Source organism: Pelodiscus sinensis, chromosome 18 (genome assembly GCF_049634645.1).
Source record: "Pelodiscus sinensis isolate JC-2024 chromosome 18, ASM4963464v1, whole genome shotgun sequence".
In the NCBI taxonomy this organism is placed as follows: Eukaryota; Metazoa; Chordata; order Testudines; family Trionychidae; genus Pelodiscus; species Pelodiscus sinensis.
The window spans coordinates 5,690,779-5,715,284 of record NC_134728.1 but is presented as its reverse complement, the minus strand read 5'-3'; the positions used below and the strand labels follow the sequence as shown (position 1 = coordinate 5,715,284).

The following is a 24,506-nucleotide window of genomic DNA, read 5'->3' as shown; positions in this document are numbered from 1 at the left end:
AATGGACATTAAGCTAAACAAGAACAAGGCGCCTTTATTCCAGAGTCATAGTGCCCACCCATGGAGTTTTTCAGAAACAGCTGCTTGTGAATAGCGCCATATGCAGACACACGCTAAACGAGAAGTCAGGCCTGTAGAATTCTGTACAGCGCCTGGCGTAATGGGCACTAACCTTGACTGTGGTCCCCAAGTCCTATCATAAGACAAGTAATAAACAGCAAGAAAACAATAGTCATACAATAACAACAGCACTGTTTCAGTTCCTATTTGAACTGCTATCTCTTCGTTCCTCCTCCTCTCAGGATTCACTGCAGCCCAGCAGATGCTAAAGAATGTGCCGCTAAAATACCATTTTCAGGTTACTGAGTGTTAAGTGCTTCCTCTTGTGTGTTTTTTGTTGTTGTTCACGTCCAGGATAAAATCAGGTGAGTGACTGTTAGTGGTATAACAGCAGAGGCCCCCGTGTGGACTGTAGAAAGGCTGAGGCGAAGGAAAAATCGGTATCTGAGGGAGCTCCCAATCCAATGAAAATGGAACCTCTTTTTCACTGATAATAGACACTAACCTCTCTCTGTAGCATTGCCTTGATAGCATGATTGTACCATCTCAGACCCAGAGCCAAAGCGAATTCTAATGTACTAGCAATGCATCCCACTCCAACCAAACACAAAGTCTACATCTAGATTGCATCCCTTTTCCGTAAAAGGGATGCAAATTAGACGTATCGCAATTGCTAATGAAGCGGGGATTTAAATCTCCCCCGCTTCATTAGCATAAAAATGGCTGCCGCTTTTTTTTCGGCACGGAGCTTTGGTGGAAAAAAGCGTCAGTCTAGACGCGGATCTTGCAGAAAATAAAGCTTTTTCGCGAAAGATCCCTTATCCCTTATTTTAAGCTCCATGCCGAAAGAAAAGCGGCAGCCATTTTTATGCTAATGAAGCGGGGGAGATTTAAATCCCCGCTTCATTAGCAATTGTGATACGTGTAATTTGCATCCCTTTTACAGAAAAGGGATGCAGTCTAGGTGTAGCCAAAGACTATTTGTAATGTACTAAATTATCCCATCCTTGGGAGGAACACAAGTGAATAACATGTTTGAAAGCCTTAAATAAGTTACATGAAGGCTGGTAATGTGGAAAGAGCAACCCATGTTGCAAAAGGCTTGACTATTTGTTGACACCTAAGAATCCAATTGAGAAAACGTGTTCAGAATTTTGTTGCTTTCTATTAAATGCATCTTCTCCCATATTTACTATGCAAGCTTGTTGAAAACCATGACAGCATTAGGTAATGATTAGAGGTGATTGAAAATGGCTGGGTTAACAGTAAATGTGGGCACTGAAATTATTCAGAAATTCCAGTCAGATTTGGTGAAGTATTTTGGAAAATAACACAGAAAACCAAAAATTGAGAGGTGATGAAATGGTTTATTTGGGGAAAAAAACATTTTGAAAAACCTCAGAGGGGTAGCAGTGTTAGTCTGTAACTTTAAAAAACAGAGTAGCCCTGTGGCTCCTTAGGCTATATGGGATACCTCTAGTATCCCAAAATAGCTATTATAAGAACATAAGAACAGCCGTACTGGGTCAGACCAAAGGTCCATCCAGCCCAGTACCCTGTCTGCCGGCACTGGCCAGCACCAGGTGTCCCAGAGGGAGTGAATTGAACAGGTAATGATCAAGTGATCTCTCTCCTGCCATCCATCTCCACCCTCTGACAAACAGAGGCTATGGACACCATTCCTTACCCATCCTGGCTAATAGCCATTTATGGACTTAACCTCCATGAATTTATCTAGTTCTCTTTTAAACCCTGTAATAGTCCTAGCCTTCACAACCTCCTCAGGCAAGGAGTTCCACAGATAGACTATGCACTGTGTGAAAAAGAACTTCCTTTTATTTGTTTTAAACCTGCTGACCATTAGTTTCATTTGGTGGCCCCTAGTTCTTATTTTATGGGAACAAGTAAATAACTTTTCCTTATTCACTTTCTCCTCACCACCATGATTTTATAGACCTCTATCATATCCCCCCTTAGTCTCCTCTTTTCCAAGATGAAAAGTCCCAGTCTCTTCAATCTCTCCTCATATGGGACCCGTTCCAAACCCCTCATCATTTTAGTTGCCCTTCTCTGAATATCAAAATATAACGGGCTCGCTATTCTGATGTCCCTGTACACCTCGATGCACAAGGATTAAGCAATATTTCAGAATAGTGCCTTATTTTGAAATTTGGCACTGTGTAGATGCTATTTCAAAATAACATCAAAATAAGCTATGTAATTTTCATAGTGTAAATTTCATAGCTTATTTCGAGGTAAAAGTGCTGTGTAGACACCCTCTCAAGCTACATCTAGACTGCAAGCCTGTTTTGAAAAAGGCTTTTTCAAAAGGTACTTTCGAAAAAGCCTCTTTCGAAAAAGAGCATCTAGACTACAACCAGTACTTTCAAACAAGAAAGCCGCTTTTTCGAAAAAGAGCACCCAGGCAGTCTGAATGCTCTGTTTTGAAAAGACACAGTTTGCATTACATAGCACCTTTTTTCAAAAGAGCACTTTCAAAAAAAGGCATTCTTCCTCATAAAACGAGGTTTTTACAGTCAAAAACACTGCCGCATTCTTTCAATTTACTTTCAAAAGAACACGGCAGCAGTCTAGATGCAGGGGAAGTTTTTTGGAAAAAGGCCACTTTTTAAAAAAAAAAACCCTGTAGTCTAGACACACTTTCAGAGACTAACTAACTAACTCTCTCTCTCTCTATATATATATATGTTGGTTAGTCTCTAGGGATACATCTACACTGCAACATTATTTTGAAATAACTAGCAGACAGTTATTTTGAAATAGTGTGACAATACTCTCAAGCTGGAGGATTTCTTCCTCCAACCCCTGTAACCCGGGAGTTACAAGTTTTCCGTTAAAAGCATTTTTGGAAAAGCGCGTCTAGATTGGCAGGACGCTTTTCCGGAAAAGCACTTTTTGTGGAAAAGCGTCTGTGGCCAATCTAGACACGCTTTTCCACAAAACAGCCCCGATCGCCATTTTCTACAGAACTGTCTACACTGGCCCTTTCGGGCAAAAGTCTTTCGGAAAAAGACTTTTGCCCGAACAGGAGCAGCATAGTTTTTCCGGAAAAGCACTGATGATTTTACATTAGATCGTCAGTGCTTTTCCGGAAATTCAAGCGGCCAGCGTAGACAGCTGGCAAGTTTTTCCGGAAAATCAGATGATTTTCTGGAAACATTTGCCAGTGTAGACACAGCCTCATTGTACGAGGAATAAGGAAAGTTGGAGGAAGAGCGCTCTATTTCAAAATAAGTGCTGAGTAGACGCTCCCTATTTTGAAATAAGCTATTTCAAAATAAGATATGCAATTGACGTAGCTCAATTTGCATAGCTCACTGCGAGTTAAGCCCTACTGCGTAGACGTGCCTTAAGTTGCCACAGGACTACTCGTTATTTTGAAAAGATCATTCTGATTTAACGTTGAGTTTCAAAACGTTGATTCAAATTAATATTGGAAATGTTTCTTTTCTACCCACGTGCAAATTTTTCTTTTTTTTTTTAACACAAAAAAACAACAAGAATTGTGTTGGATTTTTCCCCCAGGTATTTGGACTCTGTCACTGAACCAAAAATTCCATTACTCACTCTGCTGCAGTAATGACACAGCAACAGGAACATTGCTTGGTCATGATTATAACTGGGGTCTCAGAAGGGAGAACCGTGTTAGTCTGTAACTTTAAAAACAAATAGTCCTGCGGCACCTTAGAGGCTAACAAAAATATGTACATACTATCGTTAGCTTTCGTGGGCAAACCCCTCTTTGTCAGATGAGATGAGCTAGAGTGGAGAAAAAGAGGGGGACCCTCAGAATAAGAAGGGAGAGGGAGCGAAAAAAAGTACCTGTCAGTTGGAGTGCCGGTGCTAATGAGGCTAATATAGTGGGGTGGAAGTGTCCCCTACTTAGCTTCTGATGTGAATGGGGTGTTGAATATAAGGAAAGCTGGTTTTATAATGGGCCATCCAGTTCAAGTCTGTTTAGGCCAAGGGAAACTGTCAAATTTACATATGAAGGCCAATCCTTCTCCATCTTCCCTTCTCCTCCCCCTCCCCCTCTCCCTCCCCCTCTCCCTTTTCCCTCCCTCTCCTTCCCTCCTTCCCCCTTCCCCTCCCCCTCTCGGTGGCTTGTGAACTTCCTTTGTAGAAAAACTTGCATTTGGGATACTGCAGGAACTGAATATTCTCTTACTTTGGCCCAGGTGACGGTGGGTCGCGGATCTCCTTGGGCCGCACAGGTGATCGTGACATCTTGCCCAGTCTCTGCTACCACATCTTGTGGGGGGTGAAGAAACACAGGGATCACTGTGTAGTGTGAAGAAACAGAGGAATAAACACAAGAACCGTCTTGGGTCGGAGCCCCTCTGAGAGGTATCAGTCAGTAACATATCCCCAGTGTCTCAAAGAACACATAAAGGGTCATTGTCAAGTGAAAACATCACCCGTTTTTCTGGCCTCTACTACTAACCGCCCTCTCTTATTTAAATGTCACTTTTCAGCTTCTGCAGCTGTTGTATTTCTCGCAGCTTGGACAATTACACGGTGGATTTCTCCATCACTTGGAGGTTTTAAATCAAGACCGGATTTCTTGCCAAAGAGCTGCTCTGGCTCAAGCAGTAATTATGGGCTCGCTGCAGAAATTACCGACTGAGGTTCTCTGATCCGTGTTATGCTTTAAACTCTGTCCTTAAGCCCTGTGCATCTGCGAATTAACAGAAGCTGGTCAGTTTCTCATGGCATTCTAGTCAGTTTCATCCCCCCCTCCTCCCCCGAGGGTCACCAGGGATCAGTCCCAGTGGGAGGGAGAGGAGCAGGAGCAAGGACAGTTACGTGGAGGTTCCCGGCTGCTACTGCAGCAGCAGTGGCAACTGGAGCTCTGAGCCCTTTAAATCACTGCCCGAGCACTGCACACCCTCCCGGTGGTTCTCTCAGCTCCCGCGGCAAAGAGAAATCCAGCCGTCAGTGGCGTAGGCACCAGAGCACGGAAAACGCCACCAGCCTGCAAAGCGGAAGCTCTCCGTCCATTGCCCGCACAGGCGTACCTCGAGGGGTCACCCACAGCTGCACTGGGAAGCTCTTCACGCCGAGGGCACTGATGGCATGACATTCATACTGGCCTTGATCGTGCAGGGCAACCCTCACGATGCGCAGGGTGCCGCTGGAGAGGACGCTTTGCCTCCGGTCGACGGGCAACGGCCCCCCTGATGGCGAGAGCCGGGTGATTTCTTAGTGACGCACTCTGTTACGACCCCCTTCCCTGCAGGCAGTGGTGAGGGTGTCTGCAGTCTGCCCATGCCCACTCTGTAAAGCCCTGTCCCTGGTACTGATGCCCTGAAGCACCAGCCTCCTCTTTCCAGCCAAGGACAAGAACTGCTGCTCCTATCTTAGCATGACCCCCAATTTGCCATACGGATTATTACAGGCTCAGTCTGAATCCAACCCCTTTCTGTGCGGTCCGTTGTTATTCGGCGCATGGACCAGGCTCCCCCCCCCCCCCCGTCCCCTTTCTCCTGGCGGTTTTTTGCGCACCTTCTGTTAACCTTTGGAACAACTTGCCAAGAGAGGCGCTGGACGCCCCACAATCATGGTGGGAGAGTTTGGTGAGACAGCTGCCGTAGTTCAAACTACTGCTGAGGCAAAGCGGCTTCTATCTGGTGTCTCCTGCCCTCCCCCTCAGGATGCCTGGCACAACCGCCTTCGACAGAAGCCACTCACCCCCCACTAAATGTAAAGCCTGGGAGTCAGATGTGGCCTGGCTTGTCTGGATCCAGCTCCTGTGGCTTGGGGCTCCCCCACAGCATTGGGGGGTCCGTGCTGGTGCTCCATCCCCCGCTGCCCCCCATGGGGCTGGAGCACACAAAATCTACTAGGCTGGGCCCCCCTAGGCTCTGGTGTGGGAGGGGAATGTGGGGAGGGTCGTTTTGCTTCTCAGCAAGGCCCCCATGTCAGGGAGGTTTTTTGTTTCGTTTTTGCTTCTCCCTTGTGTGCAGCCCCTGACTGATTTTTCTGTGGGTCAATGGCCCCCACGCCAGCACAAAAACGAAAGGAAACTCAATGAAGTGGAAGCAACCGACCTCGCTGGCATTTACAGGATACGGAAGCCACCTGGCCTCTTTCGACCCTAAGGAAGAGTTTTCAGGGACGGCCGTAGATGCCCGGCACTCTCAGATCAGCCCCTCCCCTTCCCACCAGACTCCTTCAGGTCCCTCCCAGAGACCACAGGACTGTGCCATGGCCACCAGTCGTGCAATCACTGGAGGGACGTGGTAACGCCGCCACGGAAGCAGCTGGGAGGGTGACTCAGAAGCTGAGCATTTCACGGGGTCTTATGAACATTTCTTAGGGTTGCACCGTGCTGCGGTAAGGGGTGGGAATGGTCACGTGTTACACGCCCCCCTCAGCCTCAAGCCAACCACCAGCCCGCAGGGGGTTGCTGGATCCGCTGTCTCACAAGGGCAACACATCTTCAGCTCCGTGGGGTGATAACTCCCCCTGTGCCGCAGAGCCATAGCCCAGCAGCCGCGCCCAGGCCGGGTGGGTATTGAGAGGAGAAGGTACCACGGGGGGGAGTACCTGCCCTTGTCCAGGCGATGACGGGTGCCGGGTGGCCTTCAGCAGTGCAGGAGAAATCCACGCTCTGCCCCTCCGTCACAATCTGGTCCCTGGGAACGAGCAGGAACCTGGGAGTATCTGAGGGGAGAAGACAGTAGGGAAAACCCCCAGCACAGCCACACAGGAACAGCCACAGAGAGCGGCTCAGGGCCCCGTGCCCTGGGCCTAGCTGCCTGACCAGCGGTGGCGAGCGTAGCACCCGTGAACGTAGCCGCGTCCCTCACCTTGCACTAGAATGTTTGCCGTGGCCTGGATGGAGCCTTCGGAGTTGCTGGCCTTGCAGTTGTACTGGCCCTGGTCCAGGAAGGTGACGTTCTGGATGTACAGCCCGCCTGAGCTGGTGATGGCGAAGCGGGAATCGCCCGGTAGTGGCGAGCCTGTGCCCAGAGTCCAGACGACATGCGGGGGTGGGTGCCCGGACACCCCACACTCCAAGGTGACGCTTCCCCCGACCAGCACTTCTGTGTTCTGGGGCTGGATCACAAAGCTGGGCTTGGCTGGAAGGAAGGGACACATCTCAGACCCAAGCCTGCTCCTCCCTCCTGCCCCGACCTCTCCAGATTGGGGCAAATCAAGCTTCCCCGGGATGTTAGATCAAATCTGTCACTGAAAAGGGGGGCTTTACCCAGAATGCATTTCAAAGGAGGTCAGAGCCCACTTCCTCAGCAGGCAACCCTCCACCCAGCCCTTCCATGTCCTCCAAAACCAGTAAGATGACAGAGCCTCTTCTACCTCTCCTCTGTGGAGATATTGCTCTCCACTCGCCCTTTTCCTGGGCTCCTTTGCTCTGGTCACCCCTGGCCATAAAGGTGGCCCCAAAAATCCTTCACCTATGCTGGCTTACTCTGAACCTACGCATCTTCTGCTCCCGTGGTCCTGCCTATTGCTGCAGAAAGCCCCAGGATTGTGCAGATCCTTTTTACTGGGCTGTTTGTCCTCTCTTTCCTTTCCGGACATACTTGTGGGCCTGCAATCCTGACACCTATTAACCATCTTTGACTCCCTTCCCTCCTCCAGTCCGCATGCCGAGTCCTCAGGGAAAAGTCTCATTCCTAAACAATTTCAGGAAACAAGCCCCACTCCCGGGTGCTGCGTTAGAGTTACAAAGAGGAGCTCCTTCTTTCTGAAGGGTTTGGCGCAGGAGCAGAACCTGTCCCGAGCTGCTAACAGAGTTGCAGAAGCCTTCAGCTGTGCTGTGTTCATTTTCTTAGGGGTTTGGGATGGCAGATGGATTCACACAATGGTGGCTGCACCAGTTACATCTCTCCCTTCGCTCCATAACACCCCTCCCAGCTGGCTAGGAACCTCCAAAGCACCGGGCACGTGGAGACACTTGCCAAAGAGCATAAAAATAAAGAAGAGTTTAATCTGACTGACTCCCTTCCATAATCTGCACTGTTGAGAAGTATTTAAGACTTGATTACATGGCGTGCCAAAGTAGCGCAGAACTACTTCTTGTGTCTTGACCTCTCCAGCTATGTTCTTGGCCATGCACTGGTAGATGCCTTTGTCCGATTCTTTGGTGTTTTGGATCATCAGGGTCCCATCCTGCAGCAAGTTAAGGCGCCCATCGTCGTTCATGTCAATTTCATTACTGAAAAGCAGAGCCAGGCACAAAGATGCTGAGTTGGCAGGGACAGAGTTAAAATACTACCATTTCCCCCTATTCATCATCATCAAACTGTTTATTTATTGCTGGTACAACATTGTTTGTGCCTTTTCAAGTTATTTTATAGCTCTCCATAATTGAGACCAAGTATTTTTTCCCCACTAACTCTCATATTATACAGGCAGAAAACGTTCAAATTTCCTCTTAGCTTGAGTTCCAGCTTTCTTTCCCTTGTTCACCAAGGACCACACACCTATCTTGGACTCAAAATACAAATATGTCCTGCAGCCGAATAATATACTGCAAGAAGATATATCAATGGATCCCATAAAACCATCTAAACAATTTTTAGCACTGCTTCTCTACCCCATTATACACAGATACTTTTAGTCATAGGAACTTTTATTATAGGCAAATAGAACTATAAAGGAAGAAAGAACAAAAGAAAAGTCTCCCCTGTTAGACTGCCCTAATGTAACTATTAAATTGTTTCTTGTCTCTGCAGACAGCACTGTCCTTGAAACTTTAAACATGCAGCATACCAGGCAATTAGAATAACATCTAACCCTTAGTAGCAATCCCATCAGAAACTCTGTTTGCTTGGGGAGACATGACTGGTTTTATGGTATTCAATGCTGCTCAAAGACATGGAAAACATTTTGTGAATACTGTACTTGGCTGAAAATGTTCCTTGTTTCAAAACATGAAATAAACACAACATTCATTGACATTTCAAAATGTGGAGAAAATGTAGAGAGGCTCTTGAGATATAAAGAACAAGTGAAAATGTTTATAGAAAAATATTTTACACATAGTTTAAAGTTTAAAAAATACATTAAAATAGCACTTTGCTAAAGTTGCATTCAGCTGTCCTATTAACTTTGTTTTTGAAGACATTTATTGTAAGACCAGGGGTACTTGTATGGAGTGAAAGCACATACAAAATGGCACCAAGTTATGCAAGCAGTAGCTGTGATGAATTTGGCCCTAAAGCTGTATGTGAAGTCCAGTTTATTTCTGCAGGACCGGCCAGTGTTAGAAGGTCACTCCATTGGACATCATTTGTCTAGCAGGATGGAACTTTGGAAGGCTGCAGAAGGAGAGGAAATTTCTCTCTCCACAACGGAGATGGTTCCACCTGGCCGAAGAACATGCTTGATGATTATTTATGATTTCCCCTTGTCCAATGTTCCTGCCCAGTAATAGTGGTTTCCAGTGCGGCGAACATAAATCAGCGTGATCCATTCACGCTGCTATCGGTGGAAGTCTGCCAGCATTTCCATCCCAAAACACCCTTTCCAGAGGGATATAACTCAGCCGCAGACATTTGCACTGGAGTGAAACTCTGCCTGCCGGTTGTCAGCAGGGAAGCCAACATTCGTCATTTGGGTTTTATTTTTAAGAGCGTCCTATTCACCCTCCCACATTCCCATCAAACTGAGGAATCCTCTCATGTGCACGATTGGACGGCTGCTCCAGCCCAAACCACTTTGGTGTCTGGCTTTTCAGCCCCTAGGATCACCAGGGAAGAGAGCATGTTAACCCCTTCCCTGCCACTTTCTATTGCCACCTCCGCACCGCACTGGAGGTCTACAATTCCCCGTTGAAGTGCTGTCCCCTTTCCATGGGCAAATCAGAATAAAGGAGGCACCGCTTTAGCAGTTAATAAATCACAAACTTGGCGTCTCCAAGCCGTTCAAAAGGCTAATAAAATGTCTTCAAAGACAACTTCTTTCAGCCTACAGAGTACATTTACAGGCAAGTAGAAATCCTGGGGAACCATTTCACGTGGAGACGAAGGGAGCGCTTTAATGACAGGGTTATTGGAGCGTGCTACTAAACTGAAGGTCAATACAATGACTGACACATGTACTTCTAATTTGTGTGATGTGACTCCTGTAATTACAGGCCAGGCTGGGCAATACTTTTCGCAGGGGGGCCACTTCATGAATTTTGGTACATGGTCAGGGGCTGGCTCTGGGGCCCCCCAGAAGGGGCGGGGCCTTGGGTGGAAGAGGTGGAGCGGGGGGCTAGTTTCTCCCCAGCATTACCTGGCCAGGATGCTTTGAATTAAAAAAGCAGCGAAGGGCTCGCGGTTCCCGGCCCTGCTGCTACCCCGTTGCCTGGCAACCTTCTGGAGCCGCTGTGGCAATTTAAAGGGCTCGCAGCTTTTGCCGCTGCTGGGATAGCCTCATAATCGGGAGCCAGGAGTCCGTTGCCTGAGCCACTTCCTGGAAATTCTGTGGCAGCTGGACATAAAGAGTAAGCGATCAGATGCCGTCTGCAGAGCAAATCGAATTGTTAGGCGGGCCAAACCCAGCCCGCGGGCCGTATCTTGCCCAGCCCGGTCAAAGGCAGTAACTGAGGAGTTTGCAGCTCAATGGAAGCAGAAATTCCTCCGGGGCCTATGTGCGTGACTTACTTGTTGTGCAGCCAGATGATCTCCGGCTTTGGGTTTCCTTCTGCCCTGCAGGTGAAATAAACAGTGTTTCCCAACTTGACGTCAGCATCATGGGGCTCAGTGGTTATGCGAGGCCTCTCTGAAAAACACCAGTTAACAAAACCCATTCTAGCGTTGATAAATTGCACCGTTAGTGGTTTGCCCACCCTTTGGTACGTTATGCAGTATCATAACCAGTATCAGGCAGATGTATTGCTAATAGCCAGTAAGACCACAGCACAGTAACTCCTCACGTAATGTTGTTCCAGTTGGCGTTGTTTTGTTATGTTGCTTATCTAGTAGAGCATTTGCTCATTTCAAATGTGCAAATGTTCTCTTATAATGTCACTTGTTTGCCTGCTTTGTCCACTATGTGCAAGATTTTCTGGAAAAGCAGCCTGTTCGTGTGGGGGTTTGGAACCAGCCCCAAACCCTCATCAGCTCCCCTAAGTTCCCTGTAAGGTATGTGGCTCGGCAGCTGTATTTCAGTAATGCATGTCTCTCTCTCTCCCTCTCAAATGCACAAGGTCTCTTTGTCTCCCCCCTGCCACCTTTGGCACTATTTGGAGAAAAGAGCGGTACACTCCCGTGTAGAATCATAGAATACTAGGACTGGAAGGTACCTTGAGAGGTCATCGAGTCCAGTCCCCTGCCCTCATGGCAGGACCAAGTACTGACTAGACCACCCCTGACAGACATTTATCTAACCTACTCTTAAATATCTCCACAGGTGGAGATTCCACAACCTCCCTGGGCAATTTATTCCAGTGTTTGACCACCCTGACAGTTAGGAACCTAAACCTCCCTTACTGCAGTTTAAGCCCATTGCTTCTTGTTCTATCCGCAGAGGCCAAGATGAACAAGTTTTCTCCCTCCTCCTTATGACACCCTTTTAGATACCTGAACACTGCTATCATGTCCTCCCTCAATCTTCTCTTTTCTAAACTAAACAAACCCAATTCTTTCAGCCTTCCTTCATAGGTCATGTTCTCTAGACTTTTAATCATTCCTGTTGCTCTTCTCTGGACCCTCTCCAATTTCTCCACATCTTTCTTGAAATGCGGTACCCAGAACTGGACACAATACTCCATCTGTGGCCTAATCAGCGCAGAGTAGAGCGGAAGAATGACTTCTCGTGTCTTGCACACAGCACAACTCTTAATGCATCCCAGAATCATATTTGCTTTTTTTGCAACAGCATCACACTGCTGACTCATATTTAGCTTGTGGTCCACTATAACCCCTAGATCCTTTTCTGCTGTACTCCTTCCTAGACAGTCGCTTCCCATTCTGTATGTGTGAAACTGATCGTAGGTTCATCATCATGTTCAGTTTCTGCACGGAAGTGTTTGCAGCCACTGCCCTGTCTATTATGTTTCCTGCCTCCCATCCCTGCGTAACAGGCCTCTTGTATGTGAGGTTACATTAAGAACATATTAACTTTCGAGGGTTCAGCCAAGTTTTAGTGCATCAGATAGTAGCAAGACCTTTCCTGGGAAATATTCCATCCTCTAACTCCAACACCTTATACAAGTTTCCCAAGCATCATCGCTGTGTACAGCATTAAATTGCTTAAAACATATAGGCTGTGTCTACACTGGCCACTTATTCCGGAAAATCAGCCGCTTTTCCGGAATAACTTGCCAGCCATCTACACTGGCCCTTTGGATTTCCGGAAAAGCACTGACGATCCACTGTAAAATCATCAGTGCTTTACTGGAAAAACTATGCTGCTCCAGTTCGGGCAAAAGTCCTTTTCCAGAAAACTGTTCTGGAAAAGGGCCAGTGTAGACAGCACAGTAGTGTTTTCCGCAAAAAAGCCCCGATCGCGAAAATGACGATCGGGGCTTTTTTGCGGAAAAGTGCGTCTAGATTGGCCACGGATGCTTTTCCGGAAAAGCGTCCTGCCAATGTAGATGCGCTTTTTCCAGAAATACTTATAACGGAAAACTGTTCCGTTTTAAGCATTTCCGGAAAAGGGTGCCAGTGTAGACGTAGCCATACTGTATATGCATATACTACCTTTTGTCTGCTGAAAACAATTTCCCTGGAACCTAACCATCCCTATGTACATTAATTCTTATGGGGAAATTAGATTCACTTAACATTGTTTCGCTTAAAGTACTATTTTTCAGGAACGTAACTACAATATTAAGTGACAAGTTACTGTACAGGAACAAGATTCTATATATGATACTAAAGGTTGAATCTCTCTCATCCGGCACTCCATGGTCTGGCATGATTTTAGTTAGCCAGACTGCCGGTCCAATAAAGTTTGTTTACAGTCCCCAGTCCTGGCTCTCAAGCTACATGTACACTGAGGCTTCTTGTACAAGAAGCTTTTTGCAGAAGAGATCTTCTTCAAAAAACTTGAGCAAGAGCATGTCCACACTGCAAAAGCGCATTGGAAAAGTGATGCCGTTTTGCGCAAGAGAGCGTCCAGACTGCAAAACATTGATTGCCATTAACAGAATGGCCACCAAACACCTATGCTTGTTTCAATAAGCTGGTTTTGCACAAAACCCCCTGCTGCCCATCCACACACACCTTTTTGTGCAATAACTCCTCATAGAAAGAAGAGTACCTATACTGCAAAAGAACAGGACTGTGTAGCACTTTAAAGACTAATAAGATGGTTTAATATGTGATGAGCTTTCGTGGGCCAGACCCACTTCCTCAGATCAAATAGTGGAATAAAATTGTCACAACCATGTATACCAAAGGATACAATTAAAAAAAATGAACACTTATGAAAAGGACAAATCAAATTTCAGAACAGAAGAGGGATGGAGAGGGGAGGAAGGGGGGGAGGTAAATGTCTGCGAACTAATGATATTAGAGGTGATAATTGGGCTCTTTCAATTTGCTTTTTTATTTCTCTGGATGGGTAATTGAGGTTTATAAATGCTTGGTAGAGATCCTGAAGTTTCTGGTCTCTGTTAGTGGGATTAGAGCAGATGCGGTTGTATCGAAGGGCTTGGCTATAGACGATGGATCGTATGGTGTGTTCTGATGGGAGCTGGAGGCATGTAAGTAACTGTATGAGTCAGTGGGTTTTCTGTAGAGAGTGGTGTCTAATTTTCCATTGCTGATTTGTACTGTCGTGTCCAGGAAATGGATGTCTCGTGTAGAATGGTCCAGGCTGAGATTGATGGTGGGGTGTAGATTGTTAAAATCTCTGTGGAATGTCTCCAGTGTTTCTTGGCCATGTGTCCAGATCATAAAGATGTCATCGATGTAGCGTAATTGAAAGAGCCAGACAAATACCTAGAAACCAACTACTTCAAGACAGACCCAAGAAAACCAACAATAGAACACCACTTGTCATCACCTACAGCCCCCAGCTTAAACCTGTCCTACACATTATCAATAAACTACAGCCTATACTGGAACAGGATACTAAACTCCGAGAGGCTCTGGGAGACAGACCCATAGTCTCCTATAGACAACCACCTAACCTCAAGATGATTCTTACCAACAACCACAGGACATACCACACTAATACCAATCCTGGTACCTTCCCTTGCAACAAACCCCATTGCCAGCTTTGTCCACATATTCACTCTGCTGATACCATTATTGGACCCAACCAAGTGAGTTATAAGATCAAGAACACATATTCCTGCTCATCCAGAAATATAATTTATGCTATCATGTGCCGAAAGTGTCCATCTGCTATGTACATTGGACAAACGTCGCAGACACTTCGCCAAAGGATCAATGCCCACAAAACAGATATTAGACAGGATCACAAAGAAAAAACAGTTTCTTGCCATTTCAACCAGAAAGGACATTGTCTCAACAACTTGATTACCTGCATCCTGCTTCAAAGGCCTTTTAAGGCTTCACTTCAAAGAGAATCCTCTGAACTGTCATTCATGCTTAAATTCGACACTTTACACGCAAATTTGAATAAAGACGCTAATTATCTTACCCATTACAAAGATAGCTTCCCCAATTATCACCTCTAATATCATTAGCTCACAGACATTTACCTCCCCCCCCCATCCTCCTTCTGTTCTGAAATTTTATTTGTCCTTTTCATATGTGTTCAATTTTTTTCATTGTATCCTTTGGTATATATGGTTGTGACATTTTCTTCCACTATTTGATCTGAGGAAGTGGTCTGGCCCATGAAAGCTCATCACCTAATAAACCATTTTGTTAGTCTTTAAAGTGCTACACAGTCCTGTTTTTTGTTTCAGCTGCACCAGACTAACACGGCTACATTTCTACCACTATACTGCAAAACTCCCTCTGTTCTGTTGATTCAGTGCAAATTTTCTTGTGCAAAAACATGCTTGAGGTGTGGACGCTCCGTTGCGCAAAAAAGGCCATTTTTGCGCAAAAACTCTGCCGTGTAGATGTAGCCTTAGAGTTCTGTGCTGTTATTTAGCTCTAATTGACCCCTAAATGTCTTGTAAGAGCTTAGTAAGCAGTGGAAGTGTTGGTAACACTGCTAGACCATATTGACCTTCCGTGGTTCAGCCAATTCTCTGGTTTAACACCCACCAGATTCCAAGAGTGCCAGACTAGAGAGGTCTCCAGGAAGCTGTCTCATGCAGCAGAGTTACATTCACCTTAAGCAGAAGATGTGGTCCCACAGTTTCACATTTCAGCTAGGAACATTTTTTGGATGATTTAATAAGCTATAAAACTCCTTATTTTTGTTTTGGACGCTAGCATTCCAGGAATCGGTCCGTGAAGGTACCTTCCCAGCTTGTACTAAGTCATAGAACGAACGTCTCTTGATTTGGACAAATTTCCTATCTGCTTATGCCGAACACTGGGTGGCACTATTGCGGGCTATTGTGGGATGTAGCTTAGCCTGGGTGAACAGAACTCTGGGAAAACCGTAGGCTAATTCAGCTCTTACAACTGCCTGGCATTTGTATAAGTTGGTGTATAATAACCTAACATAGATGTGCCAGAGATCTACAGTTTAAAGCCCGAGACCAAACCTAAAAATGAATAACGTGCCCCCAAACCCCCAGCCATGTCCAGCCTATTCTGACCCAATGCCTGAAAATATGGGTACAATAGCCTAGGCCTTACCATTCACATTACAAAATGGGCTTAGCTGCTGTGACCCCCTATTCAGCAACGCACATAAGTATGGGCTTAAAGTTAAGCACCTGCTTACAGCTGATTCAAGGGGAGTTAAACACATGGCAGTGCTTGTTTTGCTGAATAGGGAGGAATTTAAGCACAGGCGTTGGAGTCTGTGACCCTGATTCAGCAAGATACATGAGCTTGTGTCTAATTTTAAGCCCATGAGGAATCCCATTTAAACCACTAGGCCTGCCCACGTCCGTAAACAAATTGCTGAATCGGGACCTATCATTACAGTGAAAGAGATGGGCCCTGATGGAGCAATCATGCTATAAATCGAATAACTTCGTTGGTACGGCACCTATGACAGAGTAGTCCGCTAAGATTATGGAAGCCTCCGCTGACGGCCTTAAAAACCGACTGTGGTGGAAGCACTCTTTTAGTGCAAGAGTACAGTCTAATCACCTGAGAAGCGGACAGACCTAGCCTCTGTCTTCCTGCTTGCAGCACGGGTGCTGAAAATTCACCGAAATAGGCAGTGTTGTTAAGGGCTTGAGAAAAGAAGTCGGAGCCAGAAGGATCTTGGGTGTAAATTCTAGATGTGCTATCAACTCCCAGGGCATTATGTTGATCACGTAGGTGATTAGTCACCTCTTGTTTCAGTAGTGGAAGGGGATGCAAAGCAGGGCCATAAGGGGGGAGTGGTTGGGTGAAGTCCTTTACTGGTTTATACCCTCTGAGATTCCCTAGGTGAATCACACTAACAATATCAACAATATCAACATGCTCACCACAATTAAATTCTTGGGTGGTCAAGCTGGTGACGGACCGGCCCTGCAGTTCCCTTGGGTTCTCACAGGTGGCGGCTGTCTGAATATTGCCCTGTTCGGAGTATTTCTTCAGCAGTTCGGCCAGCCACATCAAGTCACAGTCACAGAGCAAGGCATTGGAGTCCAGCCGTCTACGAGACAGAGATCAAAGAAAAGTTATTTTCAGACGTTCTCAGCATAGAAAGCTCCTATGCAATGAGCACCTAAAATGGCAGCTGTTGAGTGCTCAACTCTTTTGGAAATCTGGCCCTCAAATGATCAGCGCTTCTGCTCCCTTCCTCAGAAAGGACACCAGGACTCTGTCCTATGGGCTGGGCTCCCTGACCAGACTCCATCTCCCATGATGCAAACCAGTGTCCCCTCTAACCAAATAGTGTGGTGCATCATGGGAGATGTAGTCCAGCTAGGGTGCTTGACCCATAGGGGAGGTAGGGTCTAGGGATGTAAAAGAGTAATCAGTTAATTGACTACCCAATAAGACTAGGCTTATTGGGTAGTCAAGTCGACTACTCGCATTCCCCGCCCCCTTGCTGCCTCTATATCAGAGGCAGCAAGAGGAGGGGGAAGCAGGAGCCAGTGGTGGGGGAAGATGGCTTTAAAGCTGGCTCCCCCCAGCACCGTCACCGCCGTGCAGATTGCCCTCCCTCATGCTGCTTCCTCGATCAAAGGCAGCAGTGTGGGGAGTAGGGGAGGCTGTTCTTGCAGCAGTCCCTGTCCGCGGTGGCCTGGGCTGGCCTCAAACTCAGGCTGCTCTGCAGCAGCCCCTGTTCATGGGGGATCCCAGCTCTCCACAGGAACTCCCTCCCCATGGACAGGGGCTGCTGGACCTAGTGTGAGCCAGGACTGAGCAAGCCCGGCTCAGTCCTAGCTCACGCTGGGTCCAGGAGCTACCCCTGCAGCAGCTTGGCAGTTTAAATGTAGCAGGATCCGGGCTGATTGTGCACCTGGCTCTTACTACATTTAAACTGCAGATCTGCAGCAGGGGTAGCTCCTTCTGAGCTCCTTCCCTTATCGACTAATTGCGTGGTTGATACAAATTGTATCAACTACACGATTACCCATTTACCCGCCTCTTAACATCCTTGGTTGGTTCATCAAGCAAATTAAACTACAGGTCCCAGGAGGCAATGTACAACCCTTGGGAAATACACTTTAATGTTGAAGTGACCTGAAACAAAATATTCAACAAACAAAATATTCAACAAACAAACTCTGAAACTGACTGTCTGGGAAGGAGTACAGCAGAAAGAGATCTTGGACCACAAGCTAAATGCGAGTCAACAGCGTGACACTGTTGCAAAAAAACCAAACATGATTCTGGGAGGCATTAACAAGTGTGTTGTGAACAAGACACGAGAAGTCATTCTTCCACTCTACTCTGCACTGGTTAGGCCTCAACTGGAGTATTGTGTCCAGTTCTGGGCATCACATTTCAAGAAAGATGTGGAGAAATTGGAGAGGGCCCAGAGAAGAGCAACAAGAATGATTAAAGGTCTAGAGCAGTGGTCCCCAACCTTTTCAGGTTGGCGGGCGCCAGGGGGCGTGGCCGTTCGCCCGCCAGGCGCCAGAGGGCGGGGACACTTGCCCGCCCGGGGGCTGCCCCCCTAGCCGCATGCCCGAGGGCGGGGCCCCCCACAGCCACAGGGCCGGGGCCCCCCCCATAGCCCCGTGCCCGGGGAAGGCGCCCCCTGGCAAGCGCCGCGCGCCCGGGGCCGGCGCTCCCCCCGTAAGCGCCGCGGGGCCAAGGCCGGGGCCGGGGCTGGGGCCGGGGCCGGGGTGGCGCCCCCGGGGGTGGGGCCAAAGCCGGCGCCAGAGCCGGCAAGGGTACGCGCGGTGCCCCCGGGACCGGCCATGCGCCCGGGGCTGGCACCTGCCAGCCCAGATTGCTCCGCGGGCGCATGTAAAGAGCCCGGCAGGCGCCATGGCGCCCGCGGGAACCGGGTTGGGGACCACGGGTCTAGAGAACATGGCCTATGAAGGAAGGCTGAAAGAATTGGGTTTGTTTAGTTTAGAAAAGAGAAGATTGAGGGGGGACATGATAGCAGTTTTCAGGTATCTAAAAAGTTGTCATGAGGAGGAGGGAGAAAACTTGTTCATCTTGGCCTCTGAGAATAGAACAAGAAGCAATGGGCTTAAACTGCAGCAGGGGAGGTTTAGGTTGGACATTAGGAAAAAGTTCCTAACTGTCAGGCTGGTTAAACACTGGAATAAATTGTCCAGGGAGGTTGTGGAATCCCCATCTGTGGAGATATTTAAGAGCAGGTTAGATAAATGAGCAGTGCCAGGTGTGACACTGAGCGGATCAAGTGTGACTACAGGGCTTTGGGAGTACGGGTGAAGGAGTTTGGAGCGCAGGTGGTATTCTCTTCTATCCTTCCTGTCAAAGGTAGGGGCCCGGGCAGAGAGAGGTGCATCCTGGAGGTGAATGCCTGGCTGCGACGATGGTGTCGCCAGGAGGGATTCGGCTTCCTTGATCACGGGGTGCTCTTCCAGGAAGGACTGCTTGGCGGAGATGGAGTTCACCTTTCCAGGAGCGGGAAGGCCTTGTTTGGACACAGACTGGCTAACCTTGTGAGGAGGGCTTTAAACTAGGTTTGTCGGGGGCAGGTGAGCAAAGCCCACAGGTAAGTGCTGAATGTGCGGGACTGGGAGATGGGTTGGAAATGGGGGGGACTACGGCCTATAATGGCAAGGAGAAAGGAGGGTCAGGGCACAACAGGGAGGCAAGATCAAATCAGTATCTTAGATGCCTATATACAAATGCGAGAAGTATGGGTAATAAGCAGGAAGAACTGGAATTGCTAACCAATAAATACAACTATGATATCATTGGTATTACAGAAACCTGGTGGGATGGGACGCATGATTGGAATGTTGGTATGGAAGGGTACGGCTTGCTCAGGAAGGACAGACAGGGAAAAAAGGGAGGAGGGGTTGCCTTGTATATTAAAAATGTACACACTTGGACTGAAGTGGAGATGAACGTAGGAGATAGCTGTGTAGAGAGTCTCTGGGTTAAGCTAAAAGGGGTAAAAAACGAGGGTGATATCATGCTAGGAGTCTACTACAGGCCACCTAGCCAGGTGGAAGAGATGGATGAGGCCTTTTTTAAACAATTAACAAAACTATCCAAAGCCCAAGATTTGGTGGTGATGGGGGACTTCAACTATCCAGACATATGTTGGGAAACTAACACAGCGAGGCACAGGCTATCCAATAAGTTTCTGGACTGCATTGGAGACAACTTTCTGTTTCAGAAGGTTGAAAAAGCTACCAGAGGAGAAGCTGTTCTGGATTTGGTTTTAACAAATAGGGAGGAACTAGTTGAGAACTTGAAAGTGGAAGACAGTATAGGGGACAGTGATCACGAAATAATAGAGTTCATGATCTTAAGGAAAGGTAGAAGGGAGACCAGCATAATTGAGGTTATGGATTTCAGGAAGGCAGATTTTGATAAGCTCAGAGAACTTGTAGGTAAGGTCCCATGGGAAGCAAGTCTGAAGGGAAAAACAACTGAGGAGAGTTGGAAGTATTTCAAAGGGACGTTGTTAAGGGCCCAAAAGCAAACAATTCCGCTGTGTAGGAAAGATAGAAAATATGGCAAAAGACCAGCTTGGCTTAACAAGGAGATCTTGCATGATCTCAAAATAAAAAAGGAGTCATATAAAAAATGGAAACTAGGACAACTAACAAAGGATGAATATAGGCAAGCAACACGGGAATGCAGGGGCAAGATTAGAAAGGCAAAGGCACAAAATGAGATCAAACTAGCTACAGGCATAAAGGGAAACAAGAAGACCTTTTATAAATACATTAAAAGCAAGAGGAAGACCAAGGACAGGGTAGGCCCACTGCTTAGCGAGGAGGGAGAAGCAGTAACAGGGAACTTGGAAATGGCGGAGATGCTCAATGACTTCTTTGTTTCGGTCTTCACCGAGAAGTCTGGAGGTGTGCCTAACGTAGTGAATACAAGCAGAGAGAGGGTAAGTTTAGAAGATAGGATACACAAAGAACAAGTTAAAAATCACTTAGGAAAGTTAGATGTCAGCAAGTCACCAGGTCCTGATGAAATGCATCCCAGGATACTCAAGGAGCTGATAGAGGAGGTATCTGAGCCTTTAGCTATGATCTTTGAAAAATCATGGCAGACAGGGGAGATTCCAGAAGACTGGAAAAGGGCAAATATTGTGCCCATCTATAAAAAGGGGAATAAGAACAACCCAGGAAATTATAGACCGGTCAGTTTAACGTCTGTCCCAGGGAAGATAATGGAGCAGGTAATTAAGGAAATCGTATGCAAACACTTGGAAAGTAATAAAGTGATAGGGAATAGCCAGCATGGGTTTGTGAAGAACAAGTCATGCCAAACTAATCTGATAGCTTTCTTTGATAAGATAACGAGCCTTGTGGATAAGGGAGAAGCGGTGGATGTCATATACCTAGACTTTAGTAAGGCATTTGATACGGTCTCGCATGATATTCTTATTGATAAACTAGGCAAATATAACTTAGATAGGGCCACGATAAGGTGGGTGCATAATTGGCTGGATAACCGTAGTCAGAGAGTTGTTGTTAACGGTTCTAAATCCTGCTGGAAAGGGATAACAAGTGGAGTTCCTCAAGGGTCTGTTTTGGGACCCGTACTGTTCAATATCTTCATCAATGATGTAGATATTGGGATAGAGAGTACTCTTATTAAGTTTGCAGATGATACCAAACTGGGTGGGGTTGCGACTTCTTTGGAGGATAGGGACATAATTCAAAATGACCTTAGCAAGTTAGAGAAATGGTCAGAGGTAAACAGGATGAGGTTTAATAAAGAGAAATGCAAAGTGCTCCACTTAGGAAGGAACAATCAGTTCCATACATACAAGATGGGAAGCGACTGTCTAGGAAGGAGCATGGCGGAAAGGGATCTAGGGGTCATAGTGGACCACAAGTTGAATATGAGTCAACAGTGTGATGCTGTTGCAAAAAAAGCAAATATGATTCTAGGTTGTATCAACAGGTGTGTTGTAAGCAAAACTCGTGAAGTCATTCTGCCGCTCTATTCTGCACTAGTTAGGCCTCAGCTGGAGTACTGTGTCCAGTTCTGGGCGCCACATTTCAAGAAAGATGTGGAGAAATTGGAAAGGGTACAGAGAAGAGCGACAAGAATGATTAAAGGTCTAGAGAACATGACCTATGAAGCCAGGCTTCATGAACTGGGCTTGTTTAGTTTGGAAAAAAGAAGATTAAGGGGGGACATGATAGCGGTTTTCAAATATCTAAAAGGGTGTCACAAGGAGGAAGGCGAAAATTTGTTCCTCTTGGTTTCTGAGGACAGGACAAGGAGTAATGGGCTTAAAGTGCAGCAGGGGAGGTTTAGATTGGACATTAGGAAAAAATTCCTAACTGTCAGGGTGGTCAAATATTGGAATAAATTGCCAAGGGAGGTGGTGGAATCTCCCTCTCTGGAGATATTTAAGAACAGGTTAGATAGACATCTGTCAGGGATGGTGTAGACGGAGCTTGATCCTGCCTTGAGGGCGGGGGGCTGGACTCGATGACCTCTCGAGGTCCCTTCCAGTCCTATTATTCTATGATTCTATGATTCTATGAAATGTCTATCAGGGATGGTCTAGACAGTATTTGGTCCTACTGTGAGGGCAGGGGACTGGACTCGATGACCTCTCAAGGTCCCTTCCAGTCATAGTATTCTATGATTCTATGAAAATGAAAGTTGAAGCCTTTCATTTTGACTGGAAATACCCACATATTTCATTTGGGCATTTTCAAATCTAAATTTGTCCAAACTTCTCACTCCATGAAAAAAAAAATTGATATTTCTCCTAGAGCTATGCAGATGATGGAAATTTTGTTTCATTTAGAATTTTGTGATTTCAAAATTTGTTTTTAGATTAGATGGGGACAGATGTTGGAAAAAACCCCTTTTTCGCAAGATTCTGTAAACCTCGATTTTTGAGGAATAAGGGATCTTCTGAAAAAAGGGTTTGTTTTTTTCTCGTCTGCAAAAAGAATCGGAAGATGACATGCAAACGAGAGCACCATTTACATATCCTCTTCCGCCAAAAAATGGCAGAGTAGCCATAGTCTAGGTGCGTGGGTTCCATATGCTGGTCAAAAGGAATCCAGGATGGCTAACAAGCAGAGTCATTTCATTGACTTCATTGGGCTTTGGATGAGGTTCTAAGGGCTCAGCCATGCTTCGGGAGTGAATGGGGCTGAGCATTTCCCAGAGCGGAACCCTAAGGGTACGTCTACACTACATGCCTCTGTCGGCAGAGGCATGTAGATTTGTTTGTTCAGCAAAGGTAAATGAAGCCGCAATTTAAATGATTGTGGCTTCATTTACATTTACATGGCTGCCGTGCTGAGCCGACAAACAGCTGATCAGCTGTTTGTCGGCTCACCGCTAGTCTGGACGTTCCCCCTGTCGACATCAAAGCCCTTTGTCGGCAGCCCCGGTAAACCTCATTCCACGAGGAATAACGGGGCCGCCAACAAAGGGCTTTGATGTCGACAGGGGGAACGTCCAGACTAGTGGCGAGCCGACAAACAGCTGATCAGCTGTTTGTCGGCTCAGCGCGGCAGCCATGTAAATGTAAATGAAGCCGCGATCATTTAAATCGCGGCTTCATTTGCCTTTGCCTACAACCCTAATCTACATGCCTCTGCCGACAGAGGCATGTAGTCTAGACACAGCCTAAGAGAAACCCCTCAGCTGCATCATTGTGCAGAAGGTCCAAGAGCAAATTCAGTCACCAAAGTGAAGATCTCACTAACCCAGCACTGGGCAACCGAGGCTAGTGATTGGGCTGCATGAGTGGCCCTTCTTTATCTCAGTCAGCCACTCAATGGTTGTAACCAGCCTCCTGGGATAGGGCAGTTTTGCTAATTGCGCCTGCGTACCTAGAATTTGCAGGCTGTGCTGATTGAACCGTAGCAGCACTTTGATTGGCTGCAAAGGGAGTGCCTGGCTCTCACAATGTTGTGTGCACTCAGCACGCACCTCCCTTCATGGGCTCTGGCTTTATGTATGTGGCACATTAGAAATACCGGAAGGAAAAAACCTACGTGGACAGAAACCAGCAGATTCTGTCAACCCTGCACGTGGGCCATATGTAGAATCCAGATGATCCCACCCCCTGCACTAAATGGTTAAGTCTTCCCTCGTGTCTGGCTACCAACAGACAAAACTGTTGCCCCAGAGCTACATTAATTGGAATTTGTACCCAGTCAGACTGGCCTCTAAGTCCTAGCCACATGATAAAAAACAAAACCATTCTTCTTAGCAGGTACGGTGTCTACTTACAGCCGTTTGAGGGATTCCAGTTGAAAGAAAGTTCCTGGCTGAATTCTGGAAATTTTGTTGTTGTGCAAGAATCTGCCATGGGGATATGAAGAGTGCCAAAGTGTTACATAGAGTTCTACATGATATAGATAACAACATCCTGAGCTGAGACTTAGTTTAAATGTTAAGATTGCTCACCAGAACCTTGCCGATAGGCAGAATTTGTGTGTGCATGATAGTTTGATACTCTCTAGGAGCTATTGGGATAGTGGTAATTTACTAGTGAACACAATGCAATATGGGACATCAAATGCTGGAAATGGTGACTCAGGATTTGAAATAAAGAAGCCCCCAAATCAGATTCTTAAATCAAAACCACTTCAAATTCTGCTGAGAGGAAGAGTTGAATATATAGGTTTGGATCTAACCCTAGAAATTTGGTTCTGGGTGAGATCCAAAACCAGATGGGATCTGTTAGGTGCATGGATTCAGATGCGGCTGAAATTTTGCAAGAGCAGCCATACGGATAAGGTGTCAACTCAAGGAGGCAGACATTTCATGAGAACTTCTTACGTTAGCCCAGTGACCTCAAAAAACCAAACCCACATCTGA

At 46.7% G+C, this 24,506-nt stretch overlaps 1 protein-coding gene across 2 annotated transcripts in view; it reads right to left on the bottom strand.

Moving 5' to 3' along the window:
• LOC102447528 (peroxidasin homolog) overlaps positions 1 to 24,506 on the bottom strand; it is a 90,501-nt gene that overhangs the window by 19,019 nt on the left and 46,976 nt on the right. For both annotated transcript variants that reach the window (XM_075901030.1, XM_075901031.1), the window contains exons 6-13: positions 23,916 to 23,987; positions 16,562 to 16,731; positions 10,701 to 10,818; positions 8,094 to 8,263; positions 6,894 to 7,166; positions 6,631 to 6,747; positions 5,100 to 5,258; positions 4,250 to 4,362 (exon numbers count right to left, since the gene is read on the bottom strand). In XM_075901030.1, coding sequence (XP_075757145.1) covers positions 4,250 to 4,362; positions 5,100 to 5,258; positions 6,631 to 6,747; positions 6,894 to 7,166; positions 8,094 to 8,263; positions 10,701 to 10,818; positions 16,562 to 16,731; positions 23,916 to 23,987 — 1,192 coding nt within the window. The remainder of the gene's footprint in view (positions 1 to 4,249; positions 4,363 to 5,099; positions 5,259 to 6,630; positions 6,748 to 6,893; positions 7,167 to 8,093; positions 8,264 to 10,700; positions 10,819 to 16,561; positions 16,732 to 23,915; positions 23,988 to 24,506) is intronic.